Consider the following 16,713-nt stretch of genomic DNA (forward strand, 5'->3'; position numbering starts at 1 on the left):
CACAGCCAAACCACCACAGAAAAATCTGAAAAATTAAACCCCACAGTTTCCAACCATGGTTCAAAGTACAAGGAGTTGTTTTGTTTATTTTATAGCCCACTTCATCTGTGGACTTGTCAGTAGACCCAGGAAGACTCCCCATGCAATTAAACCCTTTAACTTTACATTTAAACCTTTCAAGTTCATCATTCTGGCCCTAGGAACAGCAAGCCTAGTTTGACACCATCACTAGAGGCAGAGATGCCACCACAACTGTCACCTAAATCAGAAACCAAAGACTGAGTTTCTACCACGTTTCACCAGGAAATTCAGGAACAAAACCCACAATCATGAAGTAAAGTTTTATTTTACTTGTAATGCCCACATCCTAAGATTAAAGATATTTTTTAAAAATCAGCTGCAAAGAAAAAGATAGGAGCAAATCAAGAACAGATTTTTACACCTTTAAGAAATCAAGAAAAAAATAGGCACAAGTTTACATTCATTAGTTTCAGATATGGCAGAGGAATGTTCTACTGAAGAGGGATAAATAAAATCCTGCTTTCTCACCTCCCTGTATGAGACAACACAAGTCATGCTCTTCAAAGCCACACTGATTTTGTAGATACAAGGCAGATTTTTCCTCATAATTTTATTACTGTGCTTAAAGATCATAAAGACCCTCCTAGAGCAATTTGGCATGGTCTCTACATACATACTAAAGTACTGCGCTTGTTACAACCTCCACATAAAAAATGAAAGTCATGCATATTTTAAATTCTGTTTAAGCATCAGACACTATTGAGGGATTTTACTTCATGGCTGCTAAGCCACTTTAAATCCCCATCAGTGTTAAAATCTTGCAAGTGTCAGCCCAGGATGATTTAACCCCTTGAGAATAAGGGTTCATCATAAAAAAAGGTGAATGTCTCATCTCAAGGGATTCTACCCAAATACACATCTCAGCTGCTATTAATACTGAAGAATTTCCTTTGTTAAACACAGTAGGTGGGGGAAGCGATTTTCTAGGGATCTCAGGAAGCCAGAGGGCAGGCAGGTGTTCCATCATACCCTTTAACTCTTCCCTGCAATACAGGTGAGTATGAGAGTCACCTTTTGGGCTGGGCCCTGCAACCCGAGGGCTGCATCCAAAGGAGTTGAACACAGCAGGTCCCTGACAGCACTGCTCAGGCCAGGGAGAGCTTCTTCCACAGGAACAACTCCTGTGAACCCGCTGATCCTTGCAGTTCCCTTCAGAGGCTGCAGACACCTTTCTGCCTTTCCTCTTGAGCTACACTGGGATTGGGGAGGGACAAAGAGCAGCAAGGAAATGAGGGGGAGATGTAGAGAAGTTTAACATCCATCCCAGTAAAGATAAAACCAGTTTGTCTCGGCAAACATCCTTGGCTGGTGCAGGACTAAGTCACTGCTGGTGGGCAAAGGCAGAGAACTCGACTTTCAAGAAGCTGCAGATGTTCCCGAGGCCGATTCCTCTTTACCTTCACTGGGAGGGCTGTGTAACCTACTTGCAATAAGGGCTAAGGAAAAGCATCAGGCTGTAATAAAACAGTCTTTCTTCATTGGATTGATTAGGAATTTACAATTCCTCTGCTTAAAAAGCCACAGTGCAAGTTAGTGTTCGCTTCAGGGGGACCCTGTTTCAGTATCCTCTCCCACAAGGATGCAAAGGCTCAAAGTTAGCGGCCAGTGTTCTTGTCTGTACACAAAACAGGCAGGCTGCCCAAGCACTGAGGCCAAAAGACACTCAAAATAGTAAATAAATACACATAAAACAACACTAAAAATGAGAATTTAACAGCACTGATTGTTTAGAATTACAGTCCATCTCATTACGTTAATCTTCATATTTTAGCATCTTTTTAATCACTATACAAAAGCTGCTGAAGTGACTTTCTTCTAAACCAGCCATACAAGAGCACAAAGCACTATTAACATTATCTTTTTGGCAAAGTAACTTGCTTTCAGAATATACCATACTTTCGAATCACAGTTTACATGTAGCAGGTGTGACATGCTAATACAACATCCTCCATTTCTTCTCTTCCTGCACACTGCCAGGAGCAAGACACCTCAGAGACCTTTCCTAGTTTCAACTGCTGTCTCTTAAATCCTTCTCATAACAGTTTATTCCATGCAGCCTCACTTGGGGCAGCTGCTCCTAATTTCTGCCTCAGCGTTGGTCCTGTTTATTGCATTAATCTGGTTTCCAGGATAAGCCACATCAGTCTGATGTGCTTACAGAGCACCAGATGTTACTGTGCTCTACACGCACCCCCCTGCAAACATCTCAGGAGCATTTCAAGGAATCAGAGAGCCACAGAATGGGTCAGGTTGGAAGGGACCACAGTGGGTCACCTGGTCCCACCTCCCTGCTCAGGGAGGGTGACCCTAGAGCACATGGCACAGCACATTTATCTGCTCCTTTTATGTCCTCCTGTTTACTTTTTTATTCTGTTTACTTCCTTCCTGCTTTTACCAGCAGAATCCACAATAGATATCTGAAGAGGAAGAAAGCATTTGTATTCTCCAAGCCCACGGACTGATTTTCCACTCATATGGAAATTCCAGATTCTTACATATTTTTTTCCACTTGCAAAAATACGTCCAGATAAGCCTCATGTCTTTCACCCAGAACAGACAGGGTAACTAATCAGTCTGGAACAAAAACAGTGAAGCTCATGTTTTTGTGGAAGTCCTGAAGACCTCCTCATTCCGAGGGTGGGACTTGGACTTATATGTGGACTGAAACAGAAGAAGGCACAGGCTGGATCTCAACCTTCATCTGTGGCGCTGTACTCACAGAGGACTCAGCAGATCATTGCAAACCTCACACAAAAGCCAGGACTGCCTCAAGTCAATGGCATGACGCTGAGTTGGGAGAGGTTTAGGTTGGATATCAGTAAAAGGTTTTCTACCCAGAGGGTGGTTGGGCACTGAACAGGCTCCCCAGGGAAGTGGTCACAGCACCAAGCCTGACAGAGTTCAAGAAGTTTGGGCAACTCTCTCAGCATATGGTGGGAATGTTGGGGTGCCCTATGCAGAGCCAGAAGTTGGACTCAATCCCGATGGGTCCCTTCCAACTCAGCATATTCTATTATTCTGTGATTTTTATGATTCTCTAGTTCAGCACACTCCACTGCTGCTGTCCTACACGAGTATCCAACTCAGCTCACATCCCAGAGGAGCCAGATTCCAGGTGCTTGCTGGGCAGTCAGGATCCCAGCATTTGAGAAGCACTACCATATAAACACATTTGATCATTACCCAAAATTATGTTGTATTTCTTAGGACTGACAGACGGTAAAGAGTCATTTCCTCTCTAGAAGCTTGATCCCAGCTCTCCAACTATCCGCACACATAACCTCACATCCAACATCTACACCTCTCACTACCCTGTGCATAACAGCAATAAGCACCATGTTATTACCCTTTCCCTCTGCTTGTACACACCCCACACCTCCGACCCAGCAAAAGCTGCTGCTGTCTCATTCTGAAATCCAGCAAGGCACTTTGATGGATGCCAAAGACTTTGTGCAAACACAGGCAGGATGCAAATCCCTCCCCTCCTCACACTAACTTGCCTTAGGGGCAAACACAGACCTCAGCAACCTCCTAAGCAAGGATGACCAGGACACAGAGCTCGTCATCATCTGGTCTCCAAAGAGCAGCAACACCAAGGGAACAGATCAATTCCCCTAGAGCTTCAGACTGCTTACAGAAGTCTGCATTTTACTTCAGTGCTTTACAGAACTATTTCTTCCTCCCCAGGAAAGAAATCTTTGCTAGTCACATTACATGTGTTAACACACTTAGGGTAAAAATTAGCAGTAATTAATGTCTGTAGGAACACAGCAGAGCAGAACAGTAACAAAAATCCCAAAGCAAGCAAAGCCTCCTTGAGAAGGTAATGGTCAAGTGGAGAATTTCCCAATGATATTCCTGTTCCCACGCACAATCGTAAACGTCGGGGATTTACCTCCCAGAAAACACACAGGCAAAATAGGTACATACATTGCCCTATTCAAGAGAATTGGGCAAAAATCTGGGCCCGGGCAGTTCAGGACACGATGTATATATAAGACATTGAAAGTAATAGTAATAAGAAGAACAGGAAGGTGGAACAAAGGAGAAATTCAAACCATAAGCTGGCAAGTGGTCCTGGATCCATCCCAGCAAACACTACTGGCTACAAAAAGCAGAAGGTCCCGCCAGATTGCTGTGTCTTCATGTAGTCTTGCTGCCACCGCTGCACTTTGCAGGTAGTTTTATCCATCTCTGGGAGGAAAAGGTCCCTGTACAAAAGCGTTTTCCTCTGCTGACATCAGATGAGCTCCTCCTTCAGCGGCTCGGTTACGCCAGGAAGCATGCCGTTCATCTCTGGGGAAGTCTCGGTACCCAGGTATCCTAAGAGGATCTCACTGCGCCGCCGCGACAGCTGCAAAATGTCCTCTGCCAGCAACTGCACCGTCGTGTACCTCACATTGTCGAAGTCAAACATGTCCTTCAAATACTGGACGATCTGGTGCTGCAAAAAAAGGAAGGTTTACAGTCACATTCCTTCACCTGCTGGTACCAGCCACCAAGGGCACATATCAGCAGCTTTAAGCCAGCAGACAGGAGTCCCACACAGATGAGGTACAGAAAAGCCACCTTACCTTGAAGAAGCTGCAGACTTCGGATAGCTGCTGCTTGGGCCCCAGAAAACCAAAGGCTAGAACAGGACTGACATGCTCCGATACGGAGTAGAAATGAGAGATAAAGCCATCTGGTACCTGCCACAGGGAAGAACAGAATTAGATGGTCTTCATTCTCAGACAGAATTAGCAGCTTATTCCAAATCAGCCACCAACTTCCCTGCCAGAAAGCTTCAGTAACTGAAGTTAAGAGCTATTTGGAACATCTCCTCCTGCAAAACTACATTTATCTTTCAGATCCCTTGAAGGATGACTAGAGCTTTGTATCTTCATGTTTCTAAGCTGCTATTTCAAGAGGAAAATGAACAGAAGAAAATGAAAAGCAATCACCAGCCAGCCTTTATAGCCTCTATTTATAATTTGCTGACCAAGCCAGGAAAGGACATGCAAATATCCAAGGCAGAGCTACTGCATGACAGCACCAGTAGAGCTTCTAGTGCTCTCATTTCTCTCTGTGCCATCTCAGGAGCCAAACCCCGTCATACCAGCTGGCTGTTGGGACTGAGCTGAAAACTTGCCAGAGGCCACAGACCCTGTGGCAGAACTGGGGTTGTGAAGTTGTGGCTTCCTGTTCCCCAGCTCCATAAACTCGTCTGCTGTGATACTTTAGGAAGTCACAGATTTAAGTGAAACTCATCAAATAATGGCTAATTAGCATCAGCATCAGGGAGCAGAGCAGTGCCTGAACCATTCCGTTTGGTGCCAGCAAGGAAAATACAATTCAGGAGCAGTCCCTTGTTGCTTGGGATCAGCAGCCACTCCTACAGTATTGTGAGCAGGGAGAGGGAATACCAGACAGGCAACACTGTCATTTGAATCCTCACATTAAGAGAATAAGGGAGAATAAACTCAGATTGATTCAGTAAAATACTGGCATAGCACTGGAGCAGTGACCGCAGGACCCCAGGGCTCTAAAGCATCACAAAGAACGTGACTCTGTTCAGTCTTCTACCACTTAAGACTTCATACTTTGTCAAGATCTATGTGTCCTCTTTTCAGCCTCAAATACATTAGATTATTTCCCTTTGGATTAATTTTGCTTACCATCAGAAGCCTCCTTTTTGCTTTCAGAACTGACCAGCAAGCAGTTGCTAGAGCCTACAATTAACAGAGAGAGCCCATTAGCTACTGGGATTACTTAAAAAAACCCAAAGTTTACCAACACATTGTCATCAAAACATCAAAGCAGTCGCCCTTTTGTGCCAACAACTCTAAAATGACAAAATTGAAGTGAACTGGAAGCAGATTTAGCCACTTCAGATCCATTCCAGAGAAGCCAAAGGGTTTCTGAAGATTGTTAATATGATCTGACATAGTTGCCCAACAGCCCACAATCCCCTGTAAGCAGGCAGCTGTTACAAAGTGCCATTTTATTCTCAGTCTATCAAACTAATCAGTCTTAAAAATACAACTGGGGGCAGGACTAAAGGAAAGCTTTGCAATTTCAGCTTCAGTGTCTGCTGAGGTACTGCCAGAATGAATGGCCATGTGCTAAAACCCACATATTTTTCCCTGTATTTTGACCCTTTTATTCTCATTCATAAAAATAGGCGCTGTCATCTTTTAACATCTCCATGGCATCACTGATAAAGGCCCCTAGAGCCATAAGTCTGGTTGCCGACTTTCAAAATAAGGAAAGCTTTCCTGTAAACAATTTCCATGCACAAGAAGACTGTTGTTTAGAGCTTCAGGAAAGCGTGGCATTGATAAAGAGAGAATTCAGCTGAACCAGGAAAGATGAGGTTATGCTCTTTTCTGGCCTTGGCACTGATCTCACACTCACACCAGCACTCCCCATCTCACGCACCGTCTCCTTGAAGCTGTCGGACAGCCAGCGGTTGCGCAGCACAGCCAGCACAGAGGAGGGAGGGTTCTCCAGATCCTCAAAAGCATCCATGAGGATGAAGTCCAGCACAATATCAAAGAAGCTCATGCACACCACCTGTCAGGGAGCAGCAGAACAGTCTGTAAAGGGAACGGGTTTTAAAGAGACAGGCTTTTTTGGTTAGAAGCAACAAAATGTAACAAGCTGAAGTCAATGTAATCTTATTTCACCAGCAGCTCTTTCACTCCTGGGCCATTCCTACATTTTCATTATAATAGAATCACAGTGGTTTGGCTTGTAAGGGACTTTAAAACCATCCAGTTCCACCCCCTGTCATGGGCAGGGACACCTTCTACTAGACCAGGTTGCTTCAAGCCCCGTCCAGCCTGGCCTTGAGCACTTCCACGGATGGGAATTCCACAACCTCTCTGGACAAGAAATATCTTCCAACTCCTCTGCAACTCTGTAAAGATAATGTCTTTACCAACCCCTCTTCCCTCCAGCTCCTGCTGAGTGGTTGGCCAGGTCTCTTGCTTCAGGGCATAACGCAGCATCTCCTCGTAGCTTTCCAGGAAAGCTTTGGGATTCTGGGAGAGCAGAGGAACAAAACAGAAGTTTGACTACTCAGATTTGAGCTGACATCAACATCACAGTAGTCACCAGCACTCAGATGAAGTTTTCTTCTTCCAACATACTGGACAAACTCTGGGGTGGGATGGGGGAACAAGTGTCCCTGTACTCAAGACACAGCTTAGTTGTTACATAAACTTCCTACCTTTTCAGCTTTTGTCATCAGTCCTATCACCATCTGCTTCCCAACCTCTCCAAAAAACAGCTGATTGCTTTCATCCTCCAGCAGCTCCTGCAAAGGGAACACAGATGTCTCCTGTGAGGACCTACACACCCTCAAATTCTGAATTGGAAGAAAAAAAAAGGACGGGACATGAAGCAGTGCAATGCTGCACACACCAGTGTCATTAACCTTTAACAAGCTGGAATCTAGGAAACAAAACTGCGCTCTCCAGGAACGTGCTGCTGGCAGCCATGTGCCATAGAAACCTGGGAGCCTGGAGCCAGTCTCACCTGGAATGCCTGCCTGACACAATGCAGCTTCGCCAGGAAATCCTGGTCACTGTAGCAGCCAAGGAGCTCTGTCCTAGAGGGAAAGGGGAAGAATTGCGTAAATTCCAGTTCTCCTGATGTTGGTGCTCCTACCAACTAACCACAAAACTAAATTCCCAGTTTGTGCATAGGAGAAAGGAACAGTCACTTTCTCTTTATCCAGCTCCCTGGGGGAACAGAGGACCTCTGCCAGGCTGGTACAGGACTATGCCAGCCTCCCAGAACAGTCACACTTCCTATCACTAACTTCCTGGGACAATTACTCTTTCTTAACATGTGAGTCCCTAAAATCTGGGGCTAATTCCCTGGGAAGGCCAAACCCCAGCAGGAAGGATGCTGTGATTTTATGACCCCAAAGGGTTTTTCTGGTTATGGGGCTGCTCAAAGGCAAATGATGTGTTCACAGTGCCACAGGGGACACAAGATCCCACAGCTCCAGCTGCCTCTTCACCTCAGCGTCCGGCACGCAACCTTCCCTTCTTTCACCAGCTGCAGAGCTTCTTCGTACGCTGCCACTGGCTTGGAGAGGTGGAATGGCATTTCCTCAAAGGGGAGAGAATCAAAGAGCTGTAGAGGTAACAAGAGACATGGGAAGAACAAAATGAGCTCATTAAATATTTGCAAATACACAAGAGACTGCACACAAGCAAGGTAGGCCTTCTTCAGAGAATCTTCAGCTAGCAAAGTTTGTCAGTGACAACTGTTTCATGCAAAGATATTTCTTTTTCCACCAAAAGCTGTCTCAGCTCTGACATAGCCAATGATCCATAAAATTTACACTACCAAGCCACCTTACATTAGATAACAGCACTTTCCTAGCTGTTATGGCATGTTTTCTACAGTAGATAAGAAGATGACATGAAGTGCTGGTTGGAAAAGCCTGCACCATCCCCCTCATTAAAAAGCTTTTCCTAACATCCATCATGAGCCTCCCAGCCTGGGGCTGTTGCTCTCTGTTTGATCATCTTCCTCTCCCAAGATGCGTTTGGCTCTGCTGACTTTGTGCCTTCCCTCCAAGCCACTGGGCTGTGACACACAGCTGACACTTCAGTCACCTCTGCTGCAGAGAAGAAGGAATCCTCCGAAGCCGAGCTGTCCTCATCATCCGTCCGCAGCCGCAACGATCCGTCCGCCAAGGGAAGCATTAAAGTCTTCTCTGGAGGAGAGAAAGAAGCCACACGTGTTGGAGTTCACGGACCAACATTCCTCTCAGCTCCTGTGCTCTCTTCCGCTCGCACTTTGTCACTCCTCCTTTACTTGGCTTACAGAAAAGACATAAAACCAGGCAGGAAACTGGCATTTTACTGTAGTCAGATGCCCTACCCAGATCCAGCAGCACGCTGTCCGACGGGAGCGAGGAGCCAAACTCTTCCTGGAGGTGGTAGGCTCGGTGCAAGAGGGACTCCAGCTTCTCAGCAAACTCCCTTTTCTGGGACTCCTCCTGGAACACACATAAATGCCACCCTTAGTTAGCCAGCTGGGCACAGACAGATTGGACAGCACAAATATGGGAGGAAAAATTCAGTGAAAATGGGATTTTCAGTTTGCAGATTAAATGATTAAAAATAAAAAGAGAGAGGAGTCGTTAATCCTACAATGCAGCTAATAATGCACGGAGAGGGAAGCTTCCACACAGCCTACTCAAACCCTCTGGCTTTTGAGCATCACAATTTTGTTTTCCTCTTAAAAAAGGAAGAAAGAACTCAAGAACTTTAACCTGCCACCCAGAAAAACAGGTATTTTAATAAGTTCTACACCACTTAATTCTCCTGCCTTTTGACTTTAGCCTCATTTCCAGGAGAAATAGCATCAGGAAACCTGTGTTGAATATAACAGGATATCCAGAACTGGATAACAGTATTTAGATTAAGGTGCTGGGTATAAGCAAAGTTTGCTGTAAGCAACACAGGAGGATGGAGAAAAAAAAAAAAAGGTGTGGGGAAAATAAGACTTGAATGGCATCTTGCCTTCATGCCCCTATGTTTGCATGAGTATCTCACCCGGAAGACAGAAGCATTAACAAGAAGCACAAAATCTATTTTCATAATGAATCAACTGGTCTTAAGGCAGTTTTAGAAACACTACAGGGCTCTTCAAGGAGAGCCAACAACAACAGAATCCAGATTTTACTTGGATAAATATTATCCAGCACAAAAGACAAATGTCCCACATACTTACTACACCAGACTGTTTACAAAAGGCTGGGAACACTTTTTCCCAGTGAGAACTCCTGGAGAGTTGGGAGTTCAGCTCCTTTCACAGCCCTGAGTTACAGCAGGTTTTTTAGCTTTGTGGCTGTCACTGAGCCATTCTAGTTTAGATCTCCTTTAACACAGGTCTTCCCTGCATAGTCCTCAAGTCTCAGACAGCAAAGGGCTGTCCTAAAATCCTGGCTTCTGTAGCTGCAGGCTGAGTGAGGTACACATCTCCCTGCAGGGACCAGGGCCACACTCAGCTCCTACCAAGTTACCACTGCTTTCCTCATCCACACACACACAGCTGGGCTCTGCTCTCCACCCAGTTCCCAGAAGGGACGGTGACCATCAAGATCTCCATTTTCAAATGCATTAAAAAGTTACAGAGACAACACTGCCAGCCAAAGCTGTGCTGCATTCATCACAGCCTTTTCTCACCACAGGCTGTGCCACGGGAGGACACGTGTGACAGTGAGTGACACAAGGCTGGAAGGTGGGTAGAAAAGCTGGGGAATGAGGGGGCGAGACATATTAAAAAGAGAAAGAAATTAAAAACACCCACTTCCATTGCATAAGGAAGCTGCAGATACAGACAGCTCTTAAACAGAGTCTGGCCTGTCTCTGCCCTTAATTTGCTCTCCTTTTAACCTCCCACTGTTTACTGCTTCCAGCACCCAGGCTGGCCTTTCAGCATGTGGGGACCTACCTCTGAAAGGTTCTCAGACATGCTTTCTTGCTGCTTCCTGCTGTCCCAGGGCACAGGGGTGCTGGTACAAGCACTGTCCCTTTGCCTGATGCTCAGTGCCTGTTCCCATTTCTGCAGGGCCTCCTCAAACAGCTCCATGCCTGGAAACACAACCAAAAGCTGTGAGAATCCCAAGGCACTCAGGAACAAAGAGATACAGGATGAGTCTTTGCTCACTCAGACAATCCAGCAAAGAGGGAAATCCCTCCCCAGCTGAAAGAATAAACATATTCCCTTTCTTTCCTGTTTAAATATGGTTTATTTTGGATTAGAAGGAGAACATCCCCAAACTGGTTAGAACATTATCCATGTTACATTCAAAGTACTGTTCTCTGCACAAGAAGAGCCTGTGCTCAAGAACAGTATTTTGGAAGTAAATTATTCACTGACAAAAAAGATCTTTTTTTTTTTTTTTAAGAGAAGATGGGATTTTTATTTGAGTTTAGGCTGAGAATGGAAGGGAACTTTCTGTTAGAGTTCTACATTGAGTGCTGATGCTCTGTGTCAATTCTCACACCCTTCTTGCTCTCACAGTGATAAACAACCCCCCCAGGGGAATGACCTTGTGCCTGCTTACCTTGAACATAGAGGCTTTCTGCACTGGAATCACCAATGGCTCCAGCATCTCCCATTGCCTGGGCCTCCCACATCCCTGGGGGTATTGGACTTGAGGAGTTGACTGCTACCATCTGCAGGAAGGGAGCAGAGGGCACCAAATGCATTTAAATTCTCTCAAGGTTAGAGATGCTAAGATCAAACAAACACCAGTTAAACTTCAGCAAAAAGGCATTTTTCTTCCCCATGTTTGCCCTGTGCTCCCCTGTATTGATAAGGACTACAAGGAGAGCACTGATGGAGGAAACAGCCCACGAAAGGTCCAAAGCAATCACTACAAAGGCACCAGGATTTTGATGGAAAGCTCATGTCAGCCCCAGCTGCCTATACAAAAAACACTGGAAGTGGCAAGGAAGAAAGCACAGTCCAAACAAAAGAAAGAGTTTCCCAGAAAAAATACAGCTGAGGATTCCCCAGAGGGCAAGGGGAATCCTCACTCTTCTCTTTGTAACCAGACCCTCTCCTCGGAGGGCTGAGCTCAACAATCCACACAGCAGTGTCAGCTTTGTCCAGTTTCACACCAAGGTATCAATGTCTTCTAAAGTCTGACCCAGTAAAGTGCTGGATTCAACACTATCAGTGACTAGCATTTTCCTGTGGCTTAGAGAAGGATATCCAAACATGAGCTTGGTACCAAAAACAAGCTACAATAATCAGCTGACAGATGAATTCCTGCCCTGCCTCCATTGATCAATCCCTGTGGGATGTTAATAAATCACCTTGAGATCCAGAACTGCAAATCATCAGCTCACTGCTGCCAATTTACTTACTGGATAGCAAAGAGGAGCCCAGGAAGCAAAGGAGAGCACAGGCAAACCTGCAGCTGTGCAAAGGATCACTTGTTTTTCCACCAAGTAATATGAAAACTGTAAGTACAGGGTCAGCTCATCTGTACAGAAACAGATGCCTGTCCGTGGGAATATCCCCACCCAGGCACCAGCAGTGGGAAAAGGCATTTACGGATTGCTTTTTATTTAAAGAGAAACAGAATTTCAGTGTTACAAAACCTGGATAGCATCTGTGTGAACTGAGAAGCCATGGGGGAATTACGTGGATGCGAGTCCCTGTGGGGGGAAAGAGGCCAGAGCTGGACACAGCTTGGTGCTCACGGTCACATCCCATCACACCCCAGCTCCCCAGGGAATGCTGTGCCGTGCCCAGCGCCGTGCAGGCACTGCCGCCTGCTGGAGACACACTTTGGCCAGCACGGATTTTGGCAACTTCTGGTGCTTTAGCTGTACTAAAACCAGCAACACCAGCATGTGCTGTGGGGTCCTGGCACCCAACAGCTCCCTTCGAAGGAATGATTTTTCCCTCTCCTTTCCCCAGCATTGCCAAGCAGCCTCTGAGCCTGGGTGATGACGAGGGAGGACTTTGCAGCCACTCACAGAGGTTCATCTGTGCCCCCCTGCTCCAACAGAACATGAGGCTCTGGGCAATGGGGATGTGAAACAGGTCTTGAAGCCACATATGCTTCCAGTTTTGGTCTCACAAAAGGTGGATATAAGCACTGATGGCTTCTCCTGCCTGGTTAAGCCTGAATTACCAGTACTGATAGGCTGCTTTTTGGCTTTGGAGGAGGCAGAGTGACTGGGCTGTGTTCTCAACCTGTGCTGTTTCCTGAACAGAGCCATCAGATTTTAGTAGCTAATTTGAGTTAATTTGGTTTTAAGAACAAAGCAAGCTGTGAGCAGCCCCAGCACAGAAGGGAGAGGCTGCTGGGCCACCCAAACCCCCACCATGGAGGGAAGCAAACAAGCTCTCCATGGCTGTGGGACCCAGAAACAACCCAGCCTAACTCCTTGAGAGGGTCACAGACAGCTCCAAGGAACCATGGCCATGTCCCACAGGGAAATCCCTCCTGCAGCTCCTCCTCGGCCAAAGAATTGGCCAAGGAATCCTGGAGCTCTTGGCCACAAAAAATTGCTGTTTGCAGGGAACTCCAGACACTCAGTGCAAGGTTAATATCAGAACCCGCCCTACAATTACACTGCAACCTGTTCTGCTCCAGAGGCTTTGGCATTCTCCATGAGCCAGTACAAGCCCAAGGACTTGGTGATCTCATGACAGGTACATGCACTGACATCTCCCAGCCCTGCCAACAAGGTCCTTACCGAGGCAAGGCTGTGGGAGGAACTGGAATGTTTGCTGGGCTCAATGGAGGAAATCCCGCTGAGCGTGTCATTGCTCTTGCTGCCAGGGCTCTGGACTCTCCTGCTGGAGTATCCTGCAGTTGGGAAGGTCACACAAAAACAGGATTTTAGGCCCAGGTGACTGCAGCAGGGAATAGGGAGGGGAACATCACCCTGTCCAGTGTGACTGTGAATGGGCAAAGCAGCATCCAACACCTAGAAATAAGCCACAGATCTCCTGTCTGCTCTGCTTTGCTCTGAGCCTAAGAAAGCTGGTGTCAGTGGGGATCTGAGGCTGAGGAATGAATTCACTGCTTATGGACAGCAAGAGACAAGTGGAAACAATCAAGCAAAAACTCCTCCACCTTCCCTCAGGGCAGGCAGAATACAGACACTGCTCCCTTGATTTTCATACATTTCACCAAACAAATGCTTAATCCCTAAAGTGCTTTGCTGAGAGCCTGGGAGTCTTACCCCTAAAATCAGTACAAGCAGGTGAGGAAGCTGGGAGTCACCGCAGAGCTGGATGGACACTCCCAACTCCCCAGCCTGGCCCAGGCCACCCTCCCCTCCCCTGAGCAGAGCACAGGACCCGCACTGACGTCACGAGATCAATGCAGAACCAGGTCACTGCGTGCCCTGGTCATTACTGGGCAGCGTGGTAATTGTCCACAGGCTGCCTGCAGGAAAGGGGATGGGAATGCAAACCTCAGGGAATACCTCAGGACACCTTTTCTTCCCGAGGACTGTGAGCTCAGAGTTGTCTCCCTTTGCTCCCCAAAGCCTGTGCTCATGGCACTGCACTTCAGAATTCCCACTTCATTCCCCATTGAAGCACTACACCAATGGCTGTGCTTTCCTCTCCCCCTGCCTTCCCATCCCTCCCCGTACAAAAAATCCTCTTTGGGGATTTTTCCCTTTTTGTAAGGCCAACCTTTCTTCACGGAGGAGACCCTCCTGGTTGGCAGGATGGGCACTGTGATCCCTCCCGGTTTAAAGCCACACTTGTCCGGAGCAATTTGTTTCTTTCGGCGGCGCCGCCGCTTCAGCTGATGAGCTGCAAGAGCCAAGGCAACCGTCCCCAGAGCTGTGGCAAACAGCACCTTGCGCAGGCCTGGAGAGAGTCGCAGCTGAGAGAAGACAGACTTTAAACACAAAAGAAATGGAAGAGCAACAATGAAAAACCAATTCCATTGCCTTTTTTAAAAAAAAAAATTTAAAACCTGTGTTAAACATGAAACACGTTGGCTTTACCCTCCTATCTACAAAACAGGCCCCCTGCTACACAACTAAGACATAGCAACAGAGAGACTGTGAAGCATCATTTTGACAGGACCTGGAGAACTTGGTCTCAATCCTCATTGCCAAAAAACACTGCAAAATCTGCACACAGCCTGGGACAGATGCAATCCAGGTTACCCAAATTCAGCTCTGAAGCCCTGGCGTGAAGCTGAGCTTTATTGCTCCAAGTGCTGCATCACTACAAGTGGGGAACGTATTACTCTTCTTTGAAAGACAAGTCTTTTTATAGCGCCTTTGATGAAGAGAAAGATTGAACCTGGGTGTTCTCCCAGGGAGGAATGTGGGAAGCGCTTTTCTCTCCTCTCCAAACCCACTCAGAACAAGTCTCTTCCACCACCCCGAACTCCCCCTGAAATTCCTCCAATCCCTCAAACTGCCCAGGTCCCCCAGCACCACCCCAATTGTGCCTCCATCTCACGCAGACAACCCCACAGAGCCAGCCCCAGGAATGTGACAGGAAGACCTTTCCCGCTCCTTGTACCTGCCCAAACGTCGTGTAAACAAACACGGGGATCTCTGCCACGGTCATTGCCAAGGCCTGCATGATGGACATTCCCTCTGTCCTCCTAAATGCCATGTCTGCACGAGGACCTCGGCACCTTCAGGAGCCGCCACGGGGAAGGGCACTTGTGGATGCTGTGTGAGCTGCTCACAAAAGAACCCAACTTTTCTCTGACATGTGGCTCAGAGTCCTGGAATTGGCCTCCATCCAACAATCCTCCTGCGGGAAGAGGGGAAAAATTGGGTGAGTGAGGGGAACACATGCCCTGCTCCTCCTTGCAGTGCACTTCACAAAACACACACCAGGTCACTTGGAACAGCGAATACAAAACATCTTCTCACCAGCAGCAGCAATTCCTTTGCTTGTCCTACCAACCACGGGGACAGATTCCCAAACTGCTCTATGGCAGCAGCACCCTCAGATTTAGCAGCTCCCAGAAATTTCTACATGTACCAGAACTGCCAGCACATGGCTGGAGGAATTTTCTTTGCAGTCCCAATATAAAAAAGCCCCAATTATCCCAAATAACCATACACACGTTTTCAATGCCAAAACTCTGCTTTCACACAACTGTCTGTGCATCACAGCTTTGCTCAAGAGCCACCAACCAAAGGTGGTTCTCCCAGGAGATTTCCATGCTGCCTGAGCTCCCTCGGAGCTTTGCTAGCGGGGCTGGGCAGGAGGGATGTGCTCTGGGCAGGAGGGATGTGCTCCCGTCAAGGACAGAGCGGCAGAAGGCACCGGCGTGTGACAGAGCCCCGCACCCACTGCCCCGGGAGCACCGACGGAATGTTCTCCGGGCACCGCGAGCCCGCACGGACCGGACACCGGCCATGGGCTCTCCCCACAAGGTTAAACACAACGTCCTGGCCGCAGCAGAGATGAGCAAAGTGCAAGGAATTTTGGGCACGGAAAACAGCCTAGGGGTTACCATACCGGGATAGGGAGTACAGGCGCCGGACGTACCAAGGCAGCCCCTCTGTCCGGGAATCTCCCCCCAGCCCTGCCCGCCGTGGGCAGCCGGCGCCGGGGCTTAAACCCACCGGCCCGGCGGCGAGCGTCCCACGGGACCCCCCGCACCTGCACTGCAGCACGCAGGGCTCCCGCACCCCCCGCAGCCCCGGAGCATCCCCGCACCCCCGACATCCCCCGCATCCCTGAGCATCCCCCCTGCGCCCTCAGGTGCCTCGCACCCCTCCGGCATCCCCGGGCCCCTGCACTCGCTCACCCCGGGGGCATCCCCGCCACCCCCGCACTCTCTGTACCCCCACCCCCATGACCGGATTCAGCCGGGGGTCCCCGGCTCGGAGCTTCCCCCTCCTTTCCCTCCCCCCCCCCCAACGATGGTGCGGGCCGGCGGGCCCGGCCCCCGCGAGCGGGCGCGGGCGGCACCACTCACCGCGGCGGGGGAGGCGCGCGGCCCCGCTCGGCGCCCTGTCCCCGCGCCGCGCGCCATGGCCGCGGAAGGGCAGCGTCTCCTTCCCCCGCGCCGCAGCCCGCCCCGCGCAGGGGCCGGGCCGCGCGGAGACCCCGCCCCCTCTCCCATCTCAGCCAATCAGAGAGGAGAGCTGCCCGCCGCCG

General features: G+C 48.3%; 1 protein-coding gene across 2 annotated transcripts; it reads right to left on the minus strand.

The window, feature by feature from the left end:
- Positions 1 to 54: 54 nt before the first annotated feature.
- MIGA2 (mitoguardin 2) lies at positions 55 to 16,615 on the minus strand. Of its 2 annotated transcripts, none has more exons than XM_039561480.1 (16): positions 16,532 to 16,615; positions 15,112 to 15,351; positions 14,263 to 14,458; positions 13,311 to 13,423; positions 11,159 to 11,270; positions 10,543 to 10,682; positions 8,965 to 9,082; positions 8,697 to 8,797; positions 8,093 to 8,208; positions 7,603 to 7,675; positions 7,295 to 7,381; positions 7,008 to 7,106; positions 6,502 to 6,636; positions 5,739 to 5,792; positions 4,656 to 4,772; positions 55 to 4,525 (listed from the first exon to the last, which is right to left on the minus strand). In XM_039561480.1, the coding sequence occupies exons 2-16, from the start codon at positions 15,205 to 15,207 to the stop codon at positions 4,322 to 4,324; spliced, it is 1,761 nt and encodes a 586-aa protein (XP_039417414.1). In that variant the 5' UTR covers positions 15,208 to 15,351; positions 16,532 to 16,615; the 3' UTR covers positions 55 to 4,321. The 2 variants fall into 2 exon arrangements, with proteins under 2 accessions (XP_039417414.1, XP_039417413.1); XM_039561479.1 differs by having other exon boundaries at positions 14,263 to 14,473.
- Between the last annotated feature and the right edge of the window lie 98 nt (positions 16,616 to 16,713).

The sequence above is a fragment of the Corvus cornix genome, chromosome 17 (genome assembly GCF_000738735.6).
Source record: "Corvus cornix cornix isolate S_Up_H32 chromosome 17, ASM73873v5, whole genome shotgun sequence".
NCBI classification, from domain to species: Eukaryota; Metazoa; Chordata; class Aves; order Passeriformes; family Corvidae; genus Corvus; species Corvus cornix.